The sequence below is a fragment of the Pteropus medius genome, unplaced genomic scaffold (assembly GCF_902729225.1).
Source record: "Pteropus medius unplaced genomic scaffold, Ma_sr-lr_union100, whole genome shotgun sequence".
Classification (NCBI taxonomy): Eukaryota; Metazoa; Chordata; class Mammalia; order Chiroptera; family Pteropodidae; genus Pteropus; species Pteropus medius.
Genome location: NW_024348533.1, coordinates 6,475,249 through 6,498,547, shown reverse-complemented (window position 1 = coordinate 6,498,547; position 23,299 = coordinate 6,475,249). Strand labels below are relative to the sequence as shown.

The following is a 23,299-nucleotide window of genomic DNA, read 5'->3' as shown; positions in this document are numbered from 1 at the left end:
CCTCCATGGGTCACTCTGCCTCCACTGGCCCGCAGAGCATCATTGGTGGGTCCCTGAGTTCCAGAGAGAAATGGGGTATCCTCAATCATGTTGCATTCCCAGCACACACACAAGGTCCTGGCCTCCTCTCCGAGCCTCCCTGGTAGCCTGGGGACTCTACAAGGCTCTGCCAACCCAGCAGGTGAGGGGCTGAGGGTACTCCTAGAGTGTTCAGTGGGTTGGCACCTCTCCCTCCACCAATTCCCCAAGACAAGGGATGGCCTGTGGCTCTGCTGGATGAGAGCTGGCCAGCGTCCCCCGCTTCCACACTGCCTACCTTCCCTGGTCCCAGAGTGAGCTGGGCAGCGGGGGTGGGGGTGGGGGGTCGCGATGGCATCTGGTAATCCTGCATCCCGACGGAGCCACCTGAGAGCGGAATGCGGCTGGCGCCCCACTGTGGCCACGGCCCCTGACACCGCCCTGTCGGTAGCCCGGCCGGTGTCCTGATTACCTGCTGGGGCTAATGAATCTGGCTTTGTGAGCCACTGTCACGCCGCGTTAGGCCCACAATAGCCTGCGATATTTTATATGAATTTCCCCCTCGTCGGCGATTAGGCCATAGCAAGCCGGTCATAGCAACCGGGAGGTATGTGCGGGGAGCGTTGTTCACACGCCGAACACGGCCCTCGGGCGTGTGAATCCAGCAGCATTTTCACTTCTCTCTGTGCTTAATCTTGTCGTCCTGGCGGGCACATTGTGCTCGGAGCCTGGCGCAGTGGGGTGTTGCAGGGCTTCTCTGGCGCCTTCACCCCCTCCCACTGGGGGGAGTTAATGATATACGGGGAGCCCCCCCACCCCCAGCCCCGCCACTGCACACCGAAACACTTTCCGATGGAGGTCTGGGGTCATAACCTGGGTTGGGGACATTAGTCCCCCTCAGGAGCCTCCTCTCCAGCCCCTCCTGAGCCCTGTGACCAGCCCACTCTTGCATTGGGGCCTCCCATGGAGGCAGCAGACCACCGCCTGGAGCCTGGCCAGGGAAGGGGCTCAGCTCATCCCCTTCCTGCTCCTCCCTAGCCCAATCCCCAAGGAGAACAAGGAAAGTTGGGGTTGGGGGAAACTTATCCCAGGCCAACCAAGGGCACAGGCAGAGGGCTACAAGGTTGGGGATGGATACATACCTGCTGAGAACTTGACTGACCCTGCAGACCTTGCCTGAGGGACTCAGGGGTCCTGGGGAACCGACCAGGACTCTAACGTGACAGGCTCCTGGCCTTGCTTGCACCAAGGGCGCCAAGTGCTTGGGGTCACTATATGCTGCAGCGGGGGGCCGCTCCCCACCAAGGACAACTCACTTCTCAAGGCCCCTTCCATTGCTCTCAGGTAAAATGTCCCACCCAGCTGCTCACAAAGCTACATGCCAGAGGAGAGCCTCCTCCACGGGCCCGGACCTGGAGCCCACTGCTTCCACTGTGCTCACTCCCTGGGCTCAGCTTGGGTAGTTCTCCTCCAGGGGTCTGCTGAGTTCTGAGCTCTGAGACCCGTTTCCCTGCCCTTCAGCCTCCCCACCCCTTCACCCCTGTGAGGTCAAGAGTGGGTGTTGGCCAGCTCTGGGGAAAGCTGGCCCTCTGGGTGCACAGGGAACTTCCTGGGGCAGGGAACAGATAAGTAGCCATTCTGCACCAGCCTCTAAGCTCTCAAAATTCTTCAAATGCTTTCTGCCCCACGATGCAGGTTGAGTGGTCCTGCTGCCTTCGAAGCAGGAGAGGGACACTTGTTCCACGCCGGGGCTCACTTCTGTCACCCAACCCCACCTTCTGCAACCCCGATTCTGGGCCAAGCAGGTGTGGGAAGGTTTGTGATAAGGAAGATAGAGGGAAGAAGAGAGGCAGAGGGAGTGTGTGTGTTTGTGTGTGTGTGTGTGTGTGTGTGTGTGTGTGTATGCTGGAAGCAGGAGCTATGAGCACACTTTCTTCCCCTCATATCCTCACAACCCTGCACACACACGTGCTCACACTCACACATGCTCACACACGGGGCTGGGCCCCTCTCTTCAGCTAGCCAGGCAGGTGGTGTTAAGCTCTGTTCAACAGAGCCGCCTCAGCAGGGGTGGCCAGGCACCCTGTGGAGCCCACCACAAAGCCTGGGTGACCTCTGACACGATTAGGGTTGCCCTGACCCTAATCCAATCAGATTGATTACAGAAAGCACAGCCAGGGAGCTGTGGGGGCCTCCACAATGGCCTCCCAGGCTGGCTTCTCTCGGGGACACCTGGCAGTCTCCTTCCTCTGTCCCATTCAGCCACAATGATCCAGACATTTCTCAGCCCCATGGCTGTGAAGGGGAGAAGGGAAGCCTCTGCCCCATTTAGACCAAGTGGTGAGGGCTGGGGGCTGAGGCGATTGTCAACTAGCCCAAAAAAGAGGAGGTGGGATATGTGAGAAGGAGCAGGGGAGGGAGAGATTGGACAGGGGAGCAAGGGAGCAAGGGGCAGAGACAGGAGCGTGGATGTGGGAGAGTAGAGGTGGGGAGAGCAGAAATGGGGAGGGGGTGTGGGGGAGTGGACCTGGTAGAGTGGACGTGGGGGAGTGGACATAGGAAGAGTAGATATGGGGAGAGTGGGCACAGGGAGAGTGAATGTGGAGGTATAAGGAGCTGGGACACTGAAGCCACATGGGTGTCCCTGAGGCCCATTGGTATCTAGACTTCCCAGGAGAGGCTTTCGAGGAAGTTACAGGGTCCCCGGAGCTGCAGCCCAGAAGCCTATGGCTTGTCTACTCTTCCGGCAGGCCTTGGGCACCTACAGGACCTGCTCTCCCCTGGAGAGTCTCTGCTGACCCCACGTGGTCTGGGGCATCTTCAGGATTCCTAGCCTGGCCCTTCATTTGCCTTAGTTTCCTTACTTGTAAGGAAGTTTCTCTTTCTCATCTGATGAGTATGAGGATTCAATTTGCTGCTCAGTGTAAAACACTGATCAGTGCTGGAGAGTACCATATACAGGTTGTAAAGATAGAGCGAAAACCTTTTGAGATCCAGCTCAGGTGCCACCTCCCCTGGGAAGTCAGCCCACATGGGGACATCCAGGCATACACCTCGTCTTTCAGTCACCAGCTCGGGACCTCCATACTAAGTACCCTGGGCTGCCAAGGGCTCCCTGTGTACCATGGAGCGCCTGCTGCCCGTGGCGGGGGGAGGGGCAGGCGCACCAGAACCCATAAGCAGAGGCAGGGCCCGGCTCTTGTCTAGGAGATGGAGGCGTTAGCAGGGTGTGGATAGAGCCAGGTAACACGAAGCAGCTCTGGGGACCTGGAGCCTCCCCAGGTGGGACTTGTGGACTGAGAGCTGAAAAATAAGGAAGAGCTGGACCTAATGAGGACTGCAACAATGAGGGCACAAAGACTGTTCCCAGTTTCGGACTGTGGGGAGCAATGAGGTGGACCTTCCCTGCTCTGGGAGGGCAGGGAAGGTCTGAGGCACACAGTGAGCAGGACAAGCCTCAGGAGAAGGCAGGATGCCTTCAGCACCACGGACGGGCGGGAAACGCAGAAGAGAGTGGATGGGTCGTGGGGCAGACATCAGGGGTTCAACCGCCCTGCTGTCTGAGATGCTAACTGGAGTATTGCGGGTCTGGAGTGGAGGGTGATGGGACAGATGTCGGAACACATAAGGAAAGGACGGAGCCCGTGTCCACTGAGGGCTATGCTGTGGCCTACGGGAACAACGACTTATCCCAGGGGTCTCGCGGCCAGTCTGCATATCCCTGGGGAGCATGGAAATGGGCCAAGGCCCTTAGATACATTGGCGGCTCCAAAGCACCATTGCCTACGTTCCCGCCTTCCCTTCCAGGGCCATCCTCTCCCACTGGCCTAAGAGGAGACTCTTGGTCTTCCTAGCACGTGTCGAGCCTGGCGTTGGCTACAACAACTGGACCTCAAAATCCTGTATAAATCTGGTGCTTCCAATTCTTCATTTTCCACAGAATGAAAGAGAACCCAACTGAGTCATTAATGAGCTGACAGATTTTTAAAACTTTTCAATGATAGATTGCTATGTGATTTTTAACTGAGAAAAAATGCAAAAACTGGAAGGACACATAATATCAAATCCCTGCCCCCACACTCCATGTTACCTAGTCATGAAAACAGGCTCCTCACTCGGAAAGCTGTGAAACCAGTGCACATACCCAATGGTGAGGGAATGAAAGCTATTCCTGTAAGATTAGGAGGAAATCAGGGTGCCCGCTCTGCCCACTGCTCTTCCATATTGTCCTGGAGGCTCCAATATAAAGAGATCAAAAGGAAGAAGAAAAACAGTCTCTATTAGCAAATGACACGAAAATCCTAAGGAACGCCCCCCACAATCTATCAGAACTGATAAACCTTCAGCAAGGTTACAGAGTATGAGGTCAGTATTAAAAATCAACTGTGTTTCTTTGCACCAGCAATGAACAATCCAAACATGAGATTAATAAAACAATTCCACCTACAATAGCTTCAAAAAGAATAAAATACTTAGGAATAAATTTAATGAAAGAAGTGCAAGACTTGTACACTGAACATAATAAAACATCATTGAAAGAAATTAAAGAAGACCTAAATAAATAGAAAGACATCCCATGATTATGGATCAGGAGACAATATTGTAAAGATGGCAATACTCCTAAAATTGATCTACGGATTCAATGCGAGCCCTAAAATCCCAAGCTTATTGCAGAAATTGGCAAGCTGATCCTAATATTCATATGGGATGGTAAGGAGGCCCCAAATAGCCAAAACAAGCCCAGAAAAACAGAAGAGTTGGAAGACTCACACTTCCCAATTTCAAAATTTCCTGCAGGACCATGGTAATCCAGACAGCATGGCATGGGCCCCAGTGGGATGCATATGTGGGCCAATTGGATAGAATAGAGCCCAGAAATAAACCCACACTTCCCTCCCTGGCTTCCAGGTGGGGCCCAATTCCATTCAAGACAGCCTTCATCCACCACTGGATGGCAGCCTTTACAGGTAGTAAAGGCTTCTGCCTTCTTCCCAAACTCCTGCTCTCTTTATCTCATCTGGGGGAGTGGGAACCCTAGGCACCCCCATGTAGGCTCTGCAACCAGGTACCCAGATGGCACCGGGGCCCTGTCTGAGGCCTCCTGACCATGGCGCAAGTGCTAAACATGCCTCCCTGCCCCACACACCACCAGTCAAGGCACAGCATGGAACCCACATAGGCAGCAACTGCATGATATACATGTTTGCTCACATATGCACATACACATGCTCATGCACACACATGTGCACAGACATACGGCACAATGCACACATGCACACTTGCGCACATGGGATACACATATGCATGAACACACAACACACCACAAATGTACACATCACACATGTATACGCACACACTGAACATGTAATACACATAAACATCACACATGTACACAACACACACGTACACATACTATGCAGATGTTCAAACATGGGCACACAGTACACACAGAGTCATACACACCCATGCACGTGCACAGCACATACATGTATGCACACATGCACCACACACTCACACAGGTACAGACACACATGTACCTATATTCTCACACACATGCACATGCATGCACACACACACTCACACACGCATGTCCCCACACATCTGATATGCCACATTGCCCTGTGGACCTAACTCCATCTACACACAGCAGTGGCCATCCCTGTGGGGAGCTGCTATGTAATTAACCTAACCAGTAGCTCTGTGAAGTTGGCCGAGTAGCAATTATCCTCCCATTTTATAGACGGGGATACTGACACTCCAGGAAGTGAACTGGCTTGCCAGTCAAGGTCACGCGGTACAACCATCCCTGCTCCAGAGAACACAGGCTCACCTGGGGGGAAGGGTCATGATCACTTGACACCGGAGAGTCCTAGGCCCTTGAATAAACACCGTCAGGCCCCACCAGCCCTCAAGGCAACACTCGGCGGCACTCTCAGGACCCCTTTTCAGCTGGCCCCGCCCCTGGCACACCTGTAGTCCTGGGATCTGGTGTAGCTTCCTCCCAGATGTCTCTTGTTCTCTTTTCTTCCTCTGCATTCTGGAGGCAGCTATACCAGTGCATATCCTATTCTTCATGCTCATCTCCCCAGGTGACCTTGACATGCCATCAAGGACTGGGGTTTGTTTGTGTCCCCTACCCTAGGTAGGGCCTTCAAACTGCCTCACCAACAAATGTGGCTCTGCATGGCCCCTGAGACTAGGTCTCAGAAGGCAGTACGAAGTGACATCGGTGAAATGGCAGAGTAGGGAGCATCAAGGGCCTGTCCATCCACAGAAACATGGAAAAATATCGAGCAAAAACTATTAGAACCAACATCATCAGAACTGGGTTTCCACATACAAAAGAATGAAGTTGGACCTTAACCTCACACCATATACAGAAATTAAATGTAAGATTAAATGTAAGAGATAAAACTGCAACTCTTGGAAGAAAACATAGGAGTAAATCTTTGTAATCTTAGATTAGGCAATGCTTACTTTGATATGACATTTAAATAGATCAATTGGACTTCACCAAAATTTAAAACTTTTGTGCATCAAAGGACACTGTCACAAAGGTGAAAAGACAAGGGGGGAGGTAGACAGGGTAAAGTGGGTAAATTATAGGGGTTAGAGGGAGGGTGAAGTGAATAAAGGGGATCAAATATATGGTAGCTGAAGGAAACTGGACTTTGGGTGGTAAACACACAATAGAATATACAGATGTCAAATGATAATGTACACCTGAAAATTATATAATTGTATTAACCAATGTTACCCCAATAAACTTAATTTTAAAAAAGAGGCAACCAATCAAATGGGAGAAGGAAAAAGAAAAGAAAAGATAACCTACAAAATGGGAGAAAATATTTGCAAATTGTATATCTGACGAGATTCTAGAATATATGAATAACTCTAACAACTCAACAACCAAAAGACAAACAACCCAATTAAAAACTGGGCAAAGAATTAGAATAGACATTTCTCCAAAGAAGACATATGATGTCCAATAATCCCATAATAGGATGCTCAGCATCATTAGCCATCCAGGGAATTGTGAATAAAAACTAGAACAAGATACTATTTTGCATCTACTGGAATGGCTAAAGAAAAAAACAGAGAATAACAAGTATTGACAAAGATGTAGAAAAAAATCGGAACCCTCCTGCATTGTGGGTGGGAATGTAAAATGGTGCAGTTGCTGTAGAAAACAGTATTGTGGTTCCTCAGAAACTTAAACATGGAATTATCCTGAGGCTGAACAATTTTACTCGTCCATTCCAAAAGATTTGAAGACAGACATTTAAATAGATACTTGTCCAAAAATGTCCATAGCAGCACTATTCATGATGGCCAAAGGTGTAAATAACTTTAATGTTTATCAATGATAAATGGATAATAAAATGTAGCGTATTCATACAATAGAATATTATTCATTCATGAAAAGGAATGAAGTGCTAGAACATGCTACAGTGTGGATGAATCTTGAGAACATTCTGCTAAGTGAAAGAGGTCTCTCTCTCTCCACCTCCCTCCCTCCCCACTTGCACGTGGGTCCCAGCAACCATGTCTAAGGGAGCACAGGCTACGACGTGTTGAGGCCACTTGTGGGTATTCCTGCTGACAGCAGCATTGGCTGCCAGATGGAGAGAAAGGGATGGCTGAGGGGCAGAGATTAATCCTGCCTGCAGGTGCTGCAGTCTGATCTGTCAGGACCTATGACACATCATCATTGTTTAAACCATGACGTTTTGTGAAAATGTGCTCTTCACCAAAAGTTAACCAACATCCAGCCAATCTCATCTCCCTCTCCTTCCCCAAATAACCCCTGGCTCCAGGACCCTGGATAGCTTTCGCCATGTGCCTCTTGGCCCCCCAACTCTTTCTCTTCCTGAGTGTGGGTTTTGTTTTTGTTTTTTGTTTTGGTTGTGTGTGTTTTCTTTCCAAGATTTGCCTGCAGTGTCCCCCTAGAACCATGCAGTTTCTTTTTGGGGAAAGGAAGCAGGAAGCATTTGCACGATTCAATGTCCTTCCCAAGCTCCAGGAGGCTCCCAGATCCAGTGACCACGGGAAGGACCCACGTCAGAGACGCCAACGTTGCCAGGTCTGTGCAGCACTACCCACACACTCCGCTCCCATGCCCGGGGACAGGTACGACACCAAGGCAGAGCCGGGCACCTGGCTTGGGCCTGCTGCACCCATAGGCTGCCACCTCCCCGGAAGGCGTACCTTTGTCCAGCACGGGGCCGAAGATGGCCAGGCTGTTGTTGACGGTGGTACAGTTCCACCGGCGACCGCGGAACTGGTGCTGGCACTCCTGGATGCTGACCCGGAGGCCTTCTGCCACGCTGGGCATGATCTCGACGTAGTTCCGGCAGAAGCGCAGCTGCTTGGGGACCAGGCCCGGGATGCTGGCACAGAGGATGGGCTGCATGCCCAGAGATGAATACTGGGGCCCAACAGCCAGGGACCTGGGGAGGAGGGCAAGGAGGCCTGCTTAGTGGGAGTGCGGCCCACCACCAGTTCTCACTCTCCACGGGGGCCTATAGATTTAAATTAAGTAAAATGACATTAAAATGGAGAAAATTTCGGTTTTTCAGTGGTACCAGCCACATGTGGCCTGAGGTTACTATGATGGAGAGTTAGATATGGGACAGTTCAGTCACTATGGACCACAGTGGGCGAGAGTGACAGAGTGCTCTGTGTTTGATGGAGGTATTGATTACACACACGTTTCTGTGTCAGAACTGATTAAACCGTGTCTGTTTTACTGTATGTAATTGCACCTCGATTTCAACCACCACCAGGCCCGCTTGGCAGAATAAGAGAGAGAGAGCTTCCCTCATCTGGCAGGCAGGTGATGCATAGTCCTGCCACCTGTAGACGTGTTCATATCTGCAGCAGGTCCCCCACTAGCCTGCGTCCTGTGGATGTGTCCATCTCCACAGTGGGTGCTCCGTGGTACTGCCACTTGTTAGATGTGACAATCTCCGCAGTGGCTGGTAGCTCCTGTAGGCAGAGTTCTGCCTAATTCTTCTGCATCTCAGCACCTCCTTCACCAGGTGTGGATGTTCCATGCGAATGATTGCATGGCCATTGTTGCTTTTTTGTGCCTGGCTGTATAATCTTATCTTCCATCCACTGCTGATATCACAGAAGGTCTGCTGGGTCTCTGGGAAGGTACAGTGGAGACCCTCAGTGTGGTGGGGGAGGCCCTGGATCCAAAAGGACCGCTGGGTGGGTGGTTCTAGTGGACCAGCATCTGTGGCTTCTAAACACAATGTCCCCAGAGATCTGCTGGCTGTTAGCACAGAGGTGCCAACACTCACTCAGGCCATGGTCCGTTTGCGCTGTCCCCTCCCTCCTCGGGGAACCTGTCCCCTCCTTCTTCTGGGCTGCCCGTTGCGGGGCGTACAGGCTCAGATCCAGAGCCATCCTGGGCCCTCGCTGTAGCTTGCTAGCTGGGCTCCAGATGGGGAGGCCTGTCTCTCCTTCCTTGTTGAGGAGACTGAGTCAGTGGCAGCTTTATTACTGCCTCGGCCATAATTCCTAGAGGTTCTTCTTATTTAGCGCTTCCTCTCTCCTGGGATGATTGAGCCCCCGTGAGAAGGCAGGACAAAGGCTTGTCTCTCAGCAACCACACACCCACACTATGACACTGATATATGGTAAGTCCTACTCGAAATCTTAACTCCAGGCCATTCAGCTGCAATGAGGGCAGTAAGAAACAGACCTGTCCTCTGGAAGTACAAAGCAGATCCTATGATCTTTCCTTCTCAAGTCTCCAAAATATTCAAAGGCCACCTTGCATTGAGGCACGAAGCCCGCACACTTCAGCTGCTGAGTGCCTGCTGCCTGCGTGCCACAGAAGACGTTTCCTCATTGTGTAGTCCTGCGAGCATCTGGATCTCTCCAGCTCTCACCTCTCATACCTGGGAAGCCCTGCACTCCGGCCACACCAGCCTCCCCACACTCTTCCTCTGTCTTCAGCGCAGGGCTTTGTCTCATCCCAATGCCACACCGAGCTCTCTCTCTCTCCTGCAACCCCCGTGGCCCCTGCTCCTTGGCAGGCAGGATGTACACAGTTCCACCTTAGTTAGCTGGCTGGAGAGCAGGCAACTTCTCCCTGGGGTCCTGGACACAGTCTTTCCCACGTATGGTGTCCTCTCATCTTGTACACTCCTGGACAAACCCTTCAACAGCCTGTGTGTTCCCATAATTCCTGGGCGCCCTCCCCTCCTCCCGACCATGCACATCCCTCAGGACTCAAAACCTGTCTTCCTCCGGAGTGTCCTCCCACCTTGTAACCAGATGCCCCAATGAAGCCAAGCTTCCTTCCCATGGCTGACTGGCCCCTTGTCCCTGGTGTTGGGGAAGGCCTGGTGCTTCCAGACCAGACTCTTGGCTTCCTGGTGAGCCTACATGTCCCCACATTGGTACCCCAGCGTGCTCCTGTCTTGCCTGGATGAGCTGCAGACCAACCTTGACCTCACACCAGACATCGAAGGCCTCCCCTCGCCCCCATTTGAGTTTATGATCCTGATGTGGCATGTGACGGCAGGGGCTGACTCACTCATTCATTCCTTATGGAGCTCGGTGAGTGCAGGGTGCCAGGCTGGGCCTGACCATCCCAGGTCTCTCTCTCATGCCTGCCCCACAGTTCCAGGATCTCGAAGTTTCCAGAAAGGCCAGTCCCCCACCCCTAGCTCTCACCCACCTGTGTGGTCTTTCTTCTCTGGAAGTGTCCTGTGACCTGTACCTGGCTCTCCCATACCTTGCCCTGCATTGATGGCTCTGAATAGGAACCACAGGGGCTGTCTCCCTCACCTTTTGGGGACCTCTGTGCCAACCTGCTGTTTGGCTTCCTGATGGATGAGCATGGGTTAAGTGGATGAGTGGATGGGCTGAGCTCAGCTATCTCTGACCTCAGGGGTACCCAGCTAGTTGGGGTGAGGCCTCTGGGATGATAAGTTGGGCCTGGCCAGGTGCCCCAGCACAGGGTGGGGGTAGGAGGACAGGGGGAGGCTGAGGGGCAGTGGGATGGGACAGACCTTGGATAAGTTGCATGCCTTCTGCCACTCTTGGCCACCTGGGCACAGAGAACCGTAAAGGGAGAACGAAATACTCAGCCCCTGGTTCTCCTTCAGAACTTCTACCTCTACTTCCTGTTCAGCCCAGTCCAGCTGGTTTTTATGCCACCCACCCACTAGATGGCCTTGTTTGGCCCCAGGGACCACGTGGCCTGGGTCGACGCGTATGTTGTATGGACAGCTCTGCCTGCCCCAAGCTGAAATCAACGTTCATTTCCATCGCCACCCCAAGCGTCCCCACTTCTGGACACTGTCCAGCAAGAAACAAGTGCTGGGGGCTCTGCGCCGAGGGCTAGGGACCAAAATCCTCTTGGTGGTGCATCCGGGAGACCACATGCTCCATCCCCACTCAGCACTAGCAGGACTGACCTGGAACCATAGCACCAATGTGGGGGTGATACTTTCTGTAGTAAGTGGAGGGGAGCAGGGCTAGGGGCCCTGAGAACCATGTAGCCTGCAGGTGGCCCAGCGGGAGCTGGGTAGGGGAGAAGCCCTGTGGCTTGGGCTCCTTCGGCAGTTCCCACGGTGCCTCCCACAGTGGAGCCCACCTCACACTAGAAGGAAGATTCACTCAGAGTTGATTTCTCTTCACTGGTTCAGTGTGCTTCCTGATTTGGTTGCTCAGACAGAAAGAAAAGAGGACTTTGTCTCCCTGTGTTCGCCAGTTTCAAGGTGCTGGCCACTGGCCAGATGTGAGGCCAGGATATGTTATGGGTGGGGGGTAGAGAAAGAGAGAGGCACCCACCCCAGAACCCTGAGCTTCCACAGAGCACAGAGCTGCACTGCCTCGGCCCCACCCTGCCTCCTTCACGCCCCAGGCCATTGCTCTGGGGGAAGAAGAGTGGGACTCCCAAGTTCACAGCCTCTCCCCAGTTCATCCCTGGGGGTGCTGAGTCAGCTCCCACCCGCCTCCTCTTGGCCCTCCTCTGGGCAAGCCCAGGCTTGTCACTTCCCCGAGAGAGGCCAGGGTGCTGGCGGCCGCCAGCACAGATGCCACTCCAGCTGTTCCAGCTTCCACCAACCCATGCCTCTCCAGCCCCTTTAATTTCGTGAATTGCTTTCAGAAAGTTTTCTCTGTCCAAGAGCTGGGTGGCCAAGGGGACCTGGGCAAAGCAGATCCTACCCGAGGAGAGCTGAGAGCTGGGGGGCTCCCTTCCCACGAAGGCGGGGCCGCTGCCGAGCAGGAGGAGGGATAGGGAAGGGCCGAGGGGTATCATCAGGCCACCAGATTTTGGCCAGGCCTTGAAGGGTAAATTGAGTTATTAAAAAAAATTATAAAAAATCTGAACATGTCCACTAACCTTACGTGGTGATCATTTTGCAACATCTCTATGTATCAAATCAACATGATATATACCTGAACCTCACACAATGTCACGTGTCACCTGCATCTCAATAAAGCTGGGAAAACATTCCCACTGCACATACACTACCACCCACACCCAGGATCCAGACTTCTAACTAAGGAGAAGGTAGCTGTCCCCAGTCAATTCATACTTGGAAAACCACAATCTGTAACTCTCTTCTACAGCCTTCCAGGAGGAGGTGGGGGCTCCGGGGCTGGGGGCTGAATGGGAGGATGGGGTGCAGCCTCAACCTGCAGCAGTGGCTGCAAGGGGCCCAGTCTCCTGGGACTACCATGTACTGGTCTGTCTGCAGGTCTCCTAAGGACTAGAGGCAGAACCAAGTGGATGGACAGGGAAAGGATGTCCACAGAGAGACTGGTGAAGTCAGCTGCCTATGGCTGGTGGCTCTGTACAGGGTGAGCGCCCCATCTTGACACACATGGCAGTTATGCAAGACAGTGAGCATGAGGGGAAGTGGGCACAGTGTTGGGACCAGTGGACGGCCCTCTTGTCCTGAACCAAGAGGAGAAGAAAGAACAGGTACGAGGAAACGGCAGACTGACGCGGTTGCAGTCACAGCACATGCTTATAATTCAGGAGTGAGTGCGCGTCTTTATTGAGCTTACACCTGGGCTGAGAGCGGGAAGGCGTTTTGTAAACTCTGCCCCAACTGTCATCTGAGATGAAAGTATCTGATCCTAGTGACATGGATCAGAAACTGTGAACGCTGTTGCAATTTGCCGCCTGTGTTCATAATTGAAGGTCAGCCCTACTGCAATTAGTGGTGGCGCAAATAAAGATGTCACCCCCTGTCCCGGGGACTGGCACTGAGGCTGCTTGGCGTGTCTGCGTGCTGTGGGGGGCAGTGTATTGCTCTCCCTGCCTCACTGCCCACCAAGCCCAGACTCTGACGTAGCCCCAAGTTTCTACCCCACTGCCCAGACTGAGACAGATGACAGATCAGGCTTGCAATATCAGCAAGATGTGTGGCTGGTGGCAGATGTCAATCAGAGCCCCCACCCCGAGTTCATCTAACCAAGCGTTCTGGGAGTGAGGACATAGCCTTCTGGAGTTGCTTTGGCTCTGAGATGGAGGGGCCATATTTCAGGGCCAGAAAGTGATCCCTAGGAGCTGTGACACCGGGGCCAACAGCTGCACATATGTGACTGGGTCCCCTCACTGCAAGGCCCTGAGTTTGACATCTGAGAGAAGTTGGGAGCAAGTTCTTCCCTGGACTGGCCGACACTTCGGTTATTCATGAAACTCTGAGCTAGGAACCCAGATAAGCCACCCAGACTGTGACCTGCAGAGGGTGAGCTGATGAGTGCATGCAGCACATGAGTGAAGCATTAAGTCCGGTCACTTGTTCGGCAATGTAGACTGAACTACTCCTCCCTCCTCTGTTCATGAAACAGGGCTTCTCTCTCAGACTTGAAGGGACAGAACCTTATGGGCTGATAGGCCTTCCATGTTCAGCTCAAGGGTCCAAGCCACTGCTGCCTTCACTGGCTGGTCATCAAGCCCCTTAGACAGCTTTTTTAGGCTCCCCTGCCTGGGATCACCTCTCCTCATGTCTTGGTGCCTCTCTCTCCCAGAGGCTAGTTATTTCTTCCTTCTAAAACTTTTCCATTGCTCGGTCCTCTGCCGTTAGCCACTGCCCAACCCCTGGCCCACTTGCCTTGTCACCATCACCTGTGTGAGCTTGGCTTAGCCTGCTATATGACTTACTTCAACACGCACAACCTGGAGAGGTGGCACCCAGGGACCTCCTGGACCACGAGGCCACGGCTCAGAGGAAGACACTGGCCAACAGACAGCTGCCTCCTCTCTGTGCCCGCACAGAGCAGATAGAGAGCGAGTTCCTCCTGTCTCTTCCTCCTCTCATAAGGACACTGGTCCCACCAGGGAGCCACCCTCAGGACTTCATCTAACCCTCATCACTTCCCAAAGTTCCCACCCTCACATTGGGAGGCAGAGCTTTGTCGTGTGAATTTGGGGGACAGGGACACGAAGTTCATGATGAGCAAGATATAAATCAAATCAGTAAATTAATCTCATTCAGCCCATTTCCATCATAGAACTGTCATCAAAAGTGGATACGTGTGGTGGCCCCCACATCTCCCCTGGCTGGTCAACCTCACCTGCAACTGGAGGACCCTCTGTCTTTGTGCTTCGTTTTCCCAGCTGACATGCCAGATGGCTGGGTGAGAGCTGGGTCCTCCCAGGGTGGTCCTTGGGCTGGCAGTGTGCACACCATAGGGCCTGTCAGAAACTCGAGTTCTCAGCGACCCCTAGACCTGCTGAGTCAGAAACGTGCCCTGGGAGGGGGTCCAATTCTGGGTCACTGAGGCTGCATCTGGCTCCAAGTCCCAGGGCTGCAAAGCCTCCCTGCTGCTGAGGAGACGCTTTGGGTCTTCAAGTCCAAACCCTTGGATCTGGCAACCCGCAGTTTCCCCCTGGTTTCTGCTTATGGACCCCAAGGCTTCCAGAGACTTCCAGGGCTGCCTTTGAGATGTGGGTTCAGTTAGATCTGGGGAGGCATCTGATCCAGGTCAGGAGCGGGGCCGGACATGAATCTCTACCCTCCATAGCCTCATCTGTCTCCATGGAGTGGCCACAAGCTTCACCCCAGCCCAGCATCCTGAAACCAACAATGAGAAAGTCACTGGGGCCAGGCCCCAGATGTCCCTTCAAAAGCACCAACAGGAGGAGGAGGTGCCAGCAGTGAATATTCCAGAAGCAGCGTGGCAGGAAGGGTGATGCCTGGCTGGGCACTGTCAGCCTGTTGCCTGACCTCAAGGAGACAGACGGAGGCCTCTGTTCAGAGCTGCCGAGAAAGGCTCTCAGTTATACCCAGCCTCATCAACCCCCCGAGCTCTTGTTTGTAGTCTGGGCTTCAGGTTCATCTTCCAGTCTCCCCTCAGCTCCTCACATGCTGCACAGGTGTGCAAACTGGGGTCCAGAGAGAGACAGAAGGGGCCTGACTCAGGGTACACTCAAACAAGGAATAGTGGTATTTGGGTGAGCACCAGGGTGGGGACACTGAAATCTGTCACCTATCTCTTAATCTGGGTCACAGCGAGGTCTTGACCCTGCTTCAGGGACACCATGCATCCCTTTCTGCTCACATCTGTGGGTTGGCCAGTCATGAAGGTCCCAGGAATTGTGGTCCTGGAGGTCTGGGGACCATAGGGGCATGAGGGCCCTGCCAAGCCTGGGGAAAGGTTGAGAGGCCTCCTGCCCTTGCTGTGCCCCCCTGCCCCTGGCTGTGTGCTTTACCCCATCTGCATCTCCCTGCTGCCAGCCCTGTGGTGCAGGATGGCATCCCAGGAAGTGCCCTACATCCTCATCTTCAGCTACCATCCGGCAGAGGGGCTAGAATTTTAACAGCTCGGATGGATAGCACACCCTGATGTCCCACAGGCCTCTCAAAATAAGAGCATTCTACACTGAACGTACCTCCCAGATATGTCGCTCCTTCTCCCCTTGAGCCCTGAGCCTTTACCCTGAGTCCTAGCTCAGAAGAGACCCTCCCTGCAGTGCTATCCACCTGGCAGAAAGGGCCGATGGTCAGATTGCAGCACATCCACACCACAATCCTGCATACCTGCCAGTATCATCTTTGAGAAGGCCCCAGAGATGCCCAAGATGCTTACTGGACAAGGTAAACCTTAAAACACAGGCCACAAACTGCTCCATGCAGCCTTTATAACCATGAAAAATGTATGAGTGAAATGAAAAATACCCACAGTATTAAGTTGGTGAGATGACAGACTTGTCTTTTTTCCAAGGGGGGTGGGAGGATGGGGCGTCACCTTCAGCCCAGAATACACCACAGGCAAAGTGGCCCCTAGGCTCGATTCCAGCCTGTGGCTGGGGCCACGTGAACCACGCCCGCCACATGCTCTCGTGGTTTCCCTCCTGCCCACTGAAGACGATGTTGCTGAGAGTCCAGGCGCCAAGCCAGACAGTCTTGCTTGGGATAGAGGCAGCACTGGCTGTGACAGGCAGGGGAGCTGGCCAGCTGGAACCCAGCCTGGCTGGTGGCCTTCACTATGTGGGTTTTACCGTAATTTTGCGGTGGGGCCAGAGGACCAAAGAGGCTCTGGGCAGAGGACAGATTCCCAGTTAGAGAGGCTGGCCCTGTGCACCACCCGGGCAATCTGGATGGGTGGCAGGCTCTCAGATTTCTTGAATTCTGTGGGGGATTTTTCCCCCAGTAAAATTCAGCAAACATGGGTGCATGTGACTATATTTGGGGGACTCTGTGGATGGGGGCCTCGGCTAGGTCTGGAGGGCAGGAGTTGGGAACCAGCTCTGCCATTATTCACTGGTTTAACTGTTCCTGCCTTTCTCCTCCTGGGCCTCAGTTTCCTTGTCTGTCCCAGGAGGCAGTGGGGCACATTCTATCTGATGTTCCCAGAGGGAGGTGACCAGTGGGGAGTTGGGTCCATTACAACTTGGTGGCCCCAGGCACATTCTATTCCATGTCATCAGGCTACCTCTTCCAGGAAGCACCCTATGTGCCAGCCTTGCTGGCCACCCTCTCTTTCTGCTGAAGCTTGCCACCTCCTCATGCATGTCCTCCCACATTGGGGCCGTCAGGTGCCTCTCCCGGAGGGCGAGGCCACGTCTTCTCTTGTCCTTCAAGGGCATAGAACAGGCACAGAGCTCTGCCCAGGCCCTGGGGAAGTGAGGAGGTTCAGGGAGTCTTCTGCTGCCCACTCTGTGGGGTCTCTGCGTGGAGGGTTCTGGTCTGTTCTGGGGGCATCCCCTTGGTGATGCATGAAGCCTCCAGAGCACCTGGAATTGAGTCTTCTATGACTGGGGTCTCTCCACAGGTAGAACGATATCCTTGCACCAAGACCTGAAGCCCAAAGGGTGGGGTGGTCGCCCTGCGGGTTGATGGCTGCCCAGCTGGATGGGCAGGCTCTGCCCCTCTGGGTGGAGCCATCCAAGAGACACCCCCACAGGTGCCAATCTGCCCAGAGACCTTCCAGGTTCTGCCCACTGAGGGGGCCCCAAGAAGGGCCACATGCCTCCTCTCTCCCTCTCTCTCTCTCCCCCTCTCATCCCCTCCTCTCTCTCTCTCTCTTCTTGTTCTCCTTCTCTTGCTCTCTCTCGCTCTCTTTCCTGGAGGACCCCTCCCTAGGAGCCAAAGCACCTTCTACATGGGGAGGGCCAGTGGGAGGGGTCCTAGGACCCACCCTTCCCTGCCCAGCCACATGGCCCTGCCTGCAGCCCTCCCAGCACCCCCGCCCCACTGGGCCAACAGAGATTACTGACACATACTTTGAGCAAGTCCCAGCAGGCGGGCAGAGGCTCCTGTGCCCGCGGCCAAGCATTTGCCCGCTTCCCTGGGCGGCAGTAGCACGTTTCATAGGGGAAGGAATGTAGAAGCGCCAAAGCGTGAAACACTCCAGGGTGTCACCTGGGAGGCCTGGAGGGACACTGAGGCAGCGCTGCCCGGTGCATTATGGGCACCCAGCCCCAGAGCCAGGAACTCAGCGAGGGGGCTGTGAAAATATTCAGGTGTGTCTTCATGTCCCTCTGCTCGGGCCACCTCATTTGCCTTCTGTTTTTTATAGAAAAGATTCTATTAGTTTATTCGTTTGTTCATTCATTTGTTCATTCAACAAAAATCTTACCAGCAGCCTCAGGGGGTGAAGGGGCCAAGAAGGGAGGAAGAATGGATCCCCTCATGGGATTTCACGGCTGGTGATGTAGGGATAGTCCTGTGACAATTCTACGAAGAGAGGGACAGGTCGAACTGGGAGCAGGCAGCCCGGTCTTGTTCCCCATGACCTGCATCCAGCCTAGCTTGGGTGCACCAGGTGCAGCTACGCCAGGGTTTCCCTGCAAGGCCTGCCCAGTGTAGTGCACGCCTGACACCACTGATTGAACAAACACACCTGAACCAGTGACTGTGTCTGGTGGAGTTTAAGGGAATTACCAGAAGGATGATCACCTATGGAGGTGACTGCTGGGGGGTCCACAGGCCCCCACCAAAGAAAGCTGCCCTTTCTTAGGCCTCCAGAGTGGCACCTCCACCTCCCAAATGCCAGCATTCCTCTCAGACCCAGAAAGCCTTTCTCAACCCTGAGCCAAAATCCACCTGCTGGCCTCCTGCAGCCTCTGATTCCGCCTCTCAGACCCCGCACAGACCTGGGAGCTCCGGACACTTCTCAGTCCTCCAGCCACATTTAAAAGGGGCAAATACAAGGCTTCGCATTTGGTTCAAAAATCCAAGTGCAGTGCTGGGCAGCAAAGCGAAGGGGCAGCGGACCACAGGGCTGCCTGCTGCGGCGAGTTTGGGCTCAAGGCAGAGGTAGATGCTTCTCAAACTTGCTAGAGGACAACTTGCATTTTGAGGTTTTTTTTTTTTTAAACTTTCAACCCATTCTAAAATACTTCAGTGCCAACACTCCCAAGATGCACCACATACGTATTTTAAAATTTTGTTCTTATTTCTTTATGGACAACTGTGGATGGTCTCTCTCCTGCGGACCACACTCTACGTGTAACCAATACTTGCATAGACAGGTGGCACATCCCAGTCCTGCTTTCCTGTCCAGGGCTACACCTGCAGGATGCCAGCGGGGCCCCTCAGGGACCAGGCACTTCCTGTCCTGCAGGCCGGAGACTTGCATAGGGGACCCTCTGTGGATAATCTGATTTACAGCCTCTCCGAGACTGCCCCTCCTCCTGTATGTACCCATCCTGTTCCCCTCGTCACAAAGATTTTAGCAGGTTTATGCAAATAAAACAGAAAGTCACTTTATAAAAATAGATAACAAGCTCAGGGAAATGGAGGACAGCTGGCCTGGGAAAGGCTGCCGCACCAGGCCCCAGTCAGATGCCTGAGTGCTTAGGGGTCACAGTCAGAGGGACAGATGTGAGGACGAGTGTGCCAAGGTAGGCTTGCAAGGGGTCAAGATGAGGGATATATGACTTGGTGGCTGTATGAAACCAGTGTTCTCACCATAAAGATTTTACCTGTGGCTGTTTCTGACACTGCCCTTCGGTTAAAGAATGTCTGTTGGTGGTTCTGTGGGGGAATGCTGGTCCTAATACTCTGAGATCCTACAACACTGGTGTGGGGGGTCAGCTGGTGTTTGGATTTCTCTAGTAATTTTATAGGCCAGCTACCACCATCACCAGCCTCAGGGGTGCAGAGAGAAACAGACAGAGGGACAGAGACAGAGAGAGAAAGAGATAGACAGAAACAGACAGAGAGAGATGGAGAGACAGCGACAGAGATATGCTAGCTTCTGCCATCACCAGGCTCAGGGCAGCAGAGAGATCAAGAGACAGAGACAGACAGAGACAAAGGGTAGAGGGAGAAGGAAGGCTTGGAGAGAGGTGGGAGCAGAGCGCGGGGGTGAAACTCACAGAGGCAGGGTAGCTGGGGAGTCCTACCCACTGGGTCCTAGCTGTCTGAGAAGTCTCAGAGCCTTGCTCAGCCCTCCCCCTCCTCCTTTCGCAGACTTAGAGGCTGTGGGTCCCCAGGCAGTGGCTTCTGAACTCTCCTTCACCTGCCCCTGAACTCAACATGCACGTTTACTCCCACAAACACTGAAGCTCAGTGAAGAGGTCTGCGTCCCACCCCTGGACTGAGAAGACCCTGTGTGCGAGGAGCTTGTGTGGCCGGTGTGCAGGAGGGCCATCACAGAGGAGGCTCTGGGAGTTGGGGGCAGATGATAGCATACCTTAGGGGTCAGAAGGGGTGGGAGACCTGGACACATGCTCTTAGCTGGTGCCTGCATGGCCAGGAGTATGTGGGCCAAGGTCTGGGGAGGAGGGTAAGGAGGCTGAAAGGATGGAGAGGCAGTGAGCACATCCAAAGCCACTGAGCTGGCCCAGAGGAGGGAGAAGGCTAGACTCAGGTGGGACGACATCTGCCCCAGGGCACAGCCTCTCTGCTAGAGAACCTGTGGTCTAGCAGGGACTGGTGAGGGGCCAGGCAGCTGAAAGGAGGTCCCGACAGGGAAAAAGGGGCCAGGCTCCCTGTGTGGGTAAATGTGGGGCAGTAACTCTGGGTAGTGAGGATGAAGGATGGAGGCAGGAGGTGGCCACAGGAGTGGGGTATAAGACACCATCAGTTGGAGGAAGATGTGGAAAGCACATGTCCACCAGGGGCTGCTCTGCAGGAGTCTGTGTCCCGTCCCCTGTCAGCAGCTCTGATGCCCGTCCCCTGTTAGCAAGGCACTCCACTAACTCTGGTTCCACAGGAATGCAGCCTGGTGAGAAGTGGAGGGGAGTACAGGCCATGGGGGTCAGGTGCCCAGGCCCTGTCTCTTCTCTGGGTCCCCACCTTCTTGTCACACAAGGAACCTATGCTCCTGGAGGTCTCGGCAACTCTCAACATTCTGGTCTTAGGACCGGCTCTGCCTGTGGACCTCAGGCATCACCATCATGGGTGAAAAACACTCCGAGATGGTCCTTAGGAGCTGGAGGCCCTTCAGATTCCCACAGGGCCCTGCAAGCAGGACCAACTCCTCCTCTCCCACCAAGAGCCACACTAACTTCAAAGGCCTAATTACTCCCGATTTGGGCTGTTTCCTGGCTGTTTCTCAGGTGAGGAAGTCCTCAGTCACTTTCACTTTCATATGTGAGGTGCTGGGGTGGGAGGAGGAGAAGGGATGGGGCAGCAGCTTCCTTTTGGAAAGGGAGGGTGAAACAAAACAGCCAATTAGGGAGGCTGAGCATGAAGGTGAGAAGTTATAAAGAGAAGTTGGGGCAGGGGGAGGGGGCGGGGGGGTGCAGGTGAAGGGAGGAGCCAGCTGTGGGAGCTCTGCCAGGTGAAGCACGAAGACAGAGGCCTCCCCTGCTATTAAACTTGCTCTTTCCCTGAGCCCTCCTCTCTGTTCTGCCTGGGTGCTCTGTGGGGAGACAGCATCCCTCCCGTGTCTAGCCAGCCTGGGACAAAGAGGAGACAGGAGGAAGAATCGGTCCCAAAGGAGCCCTGAGGTTGTATCCACCAGACATGCTTCTTCTCAGGAAAGGGACACTAACTGAGTGTATAAGCGAAGTGAGGTCTCATGGCACCCCTACCCTCTGGGGCTGGGGCTGCCCTAGACCCTACTTGGGTTGGTCCTGAGGGGTCCTTGTGGGGAAGGACTCCTCAGGCTCACCTGGAGAAGGCGGGGTCAGATCCGTTTGGACCAAACGCATATGGCTCAAGTGAAAAGAATGGCACATGTGTGTTGTGGGGGAGGGAGGCAAGGACAGAGACCCTCAGGGCGAGCAGGACAAAGACCTCACTGAGTGGGATAGCCACGAAGCTGGTGCAGGGCCCTTCTTTATGGGAGGAGCGCGGGGGCAAAGGTGCTTCCTTCTGCGCGCTGGAATGAGGCGGCGGTTCTAATTAGAAGCTGGTGGCCGCGGGGCCCTCTGGACGCGCTCCCGGCTCCTCCCGCGGTCGCTGAGGAGGTCGTTAGTGTCCCACGTCCGAGGCATGCCCGCCACAGCCCATGGTCGGAGGGCGACCCGGGTTGCAGGTGCCGCGCGGGTGCGAGGAGCGCAGGGATCCCCGAAGCGCGCGTCCCGGCCGCCCCGCCACCTCTCCCAGGCTCCCGGACTCGCCCGGGCCGCTCTCGCGCCCCGCCCCTCCGGGCTGCGCCTGGACCCGCGTCCCCACCCCGGGCGCCCCAGCTCCTGAACCATCTCTAAGAGAAAAATTATTATCGGATTAGATGTACTTCGGCTCGCTGGGTCTCCCCCTTCCCCTTGGCGTAATTATTATAATTCCAGGCAAGCCGTCGGAGAGGATTCCTGAGAGTGTGTGTGCGCGCGCGCGCAAGTGTGTGAGGAGGCTCCTCTCCAGCTCTGGGTCTCCTCCAGCAGCGCGCCCCGGCCCCCCGGCCCCCGCTTTCCCCCCAGCGGGGCTGGGGTGACCTTGGCCTGTGGGGACTCTGCCTAATACCCCAAGGGAGAGTAACCCTGACCCCTTTCCCTCATTTGTGCAGTAGGCTCTCGGGACCCTTCCCTAGGTTTGTCTGCGCTTCCATCACCAGGTTTAGGACGGTCTCACCGGAATGTGCCTTGTCTGGGGCGAGGACAGAGCGCCCCAGCCTTCTCACAGGTGGGTTGTGAGGCCCTTCACTCAGGAATCCTCACTCCCTCTATACCCTCCTTGCCATAGAGGTCCAGGCAGAGGGCTCGCAGAGAGAGACCCTCGGGACATCGTTGCGGGGACAGCGGCAGGAGGCGCGGAGGGCCGGGCACTGGTCCCACTGCGCCTGCCGCTCCCGGCCGGTCCCCGCTGTCTTTACGTAACTGCGCTGCCCCGAGCTGTTCGGTCTTGTCTCACCGACTTTGTTTTAAGGTGTGTGTGTGTGTGTGTGTGTGTGTGTGTGTGTGTGTGTGTGTGTAAAAGACACGGTCCTTAAGGAAAGTCTGGCGAATCTCCCTCTCCCAGCTCGCCCTCCCGGCTTCTCTTGGACTCAGGCTGCCTTGACGTTCGTGCCATCTGTGCGGACCCTCTTCCTACCTCTCCCCAGCCCACTGCTTGCCCCGTCCGGCACCAGGGTCCCTTTGAGCCCGGGGATCAATGTCCCCGGAAGCTCCACCACCAGAATCCCAGTCCCTGCCCGAACAGGTCGATAGTGGCCACTAAGGGAAACAATCCGCCTGCCACCCGCTGAGTCGAAGGGACAGGGCGCGGGCTCCGGGCCACCTTGGGCCCTGTCCGAGGGGACAGCGGCTGGGGGCACATAGAGGCCGCGGCGAACGCGTGGAAAGCTCACTTACCACCAGATCGGGTAGCTGCCCAGCGCCTGCTTCAGGCCGTAGAGGAATAAGAAGTACCGGAGCAGGGCCATCGCCGGCGGGAGAGCGCGGACGCCGGGCGGGCCCGGCCCTGGG

The 23,299-nt window shown here is 54.6% G+C and overlaps 1 protein-coding gene across 1 annotated transcript in view; it reads right to left on the bottom strand.

Moving 5' to 3' along the window:
- The window catches only part of WNT3A (Wnt family member 3A), a 37,504-nt gene extending 14,205 nt beyond the window's left edge, over window positions 1-23,299 (bottom strand). The window contains exons 1-2 of the mRNA XM_039880301.1: window positions 23,186-23,299; window positions 8,227-8,468 (exon numbers count right to left, since the gene is read on the bottom strand). Of these exons, the coding sequence (XP_039736235.1) occupies window positions 8,227-8,468; window positions 23,186-23,256 (313 nt within the window). The 5' untranslated portion in view covers window positions 23,257-23,299. The remainder of the gene's footprint in view (window positions 1-8,226; window positions 8,469-23,185) is intronic.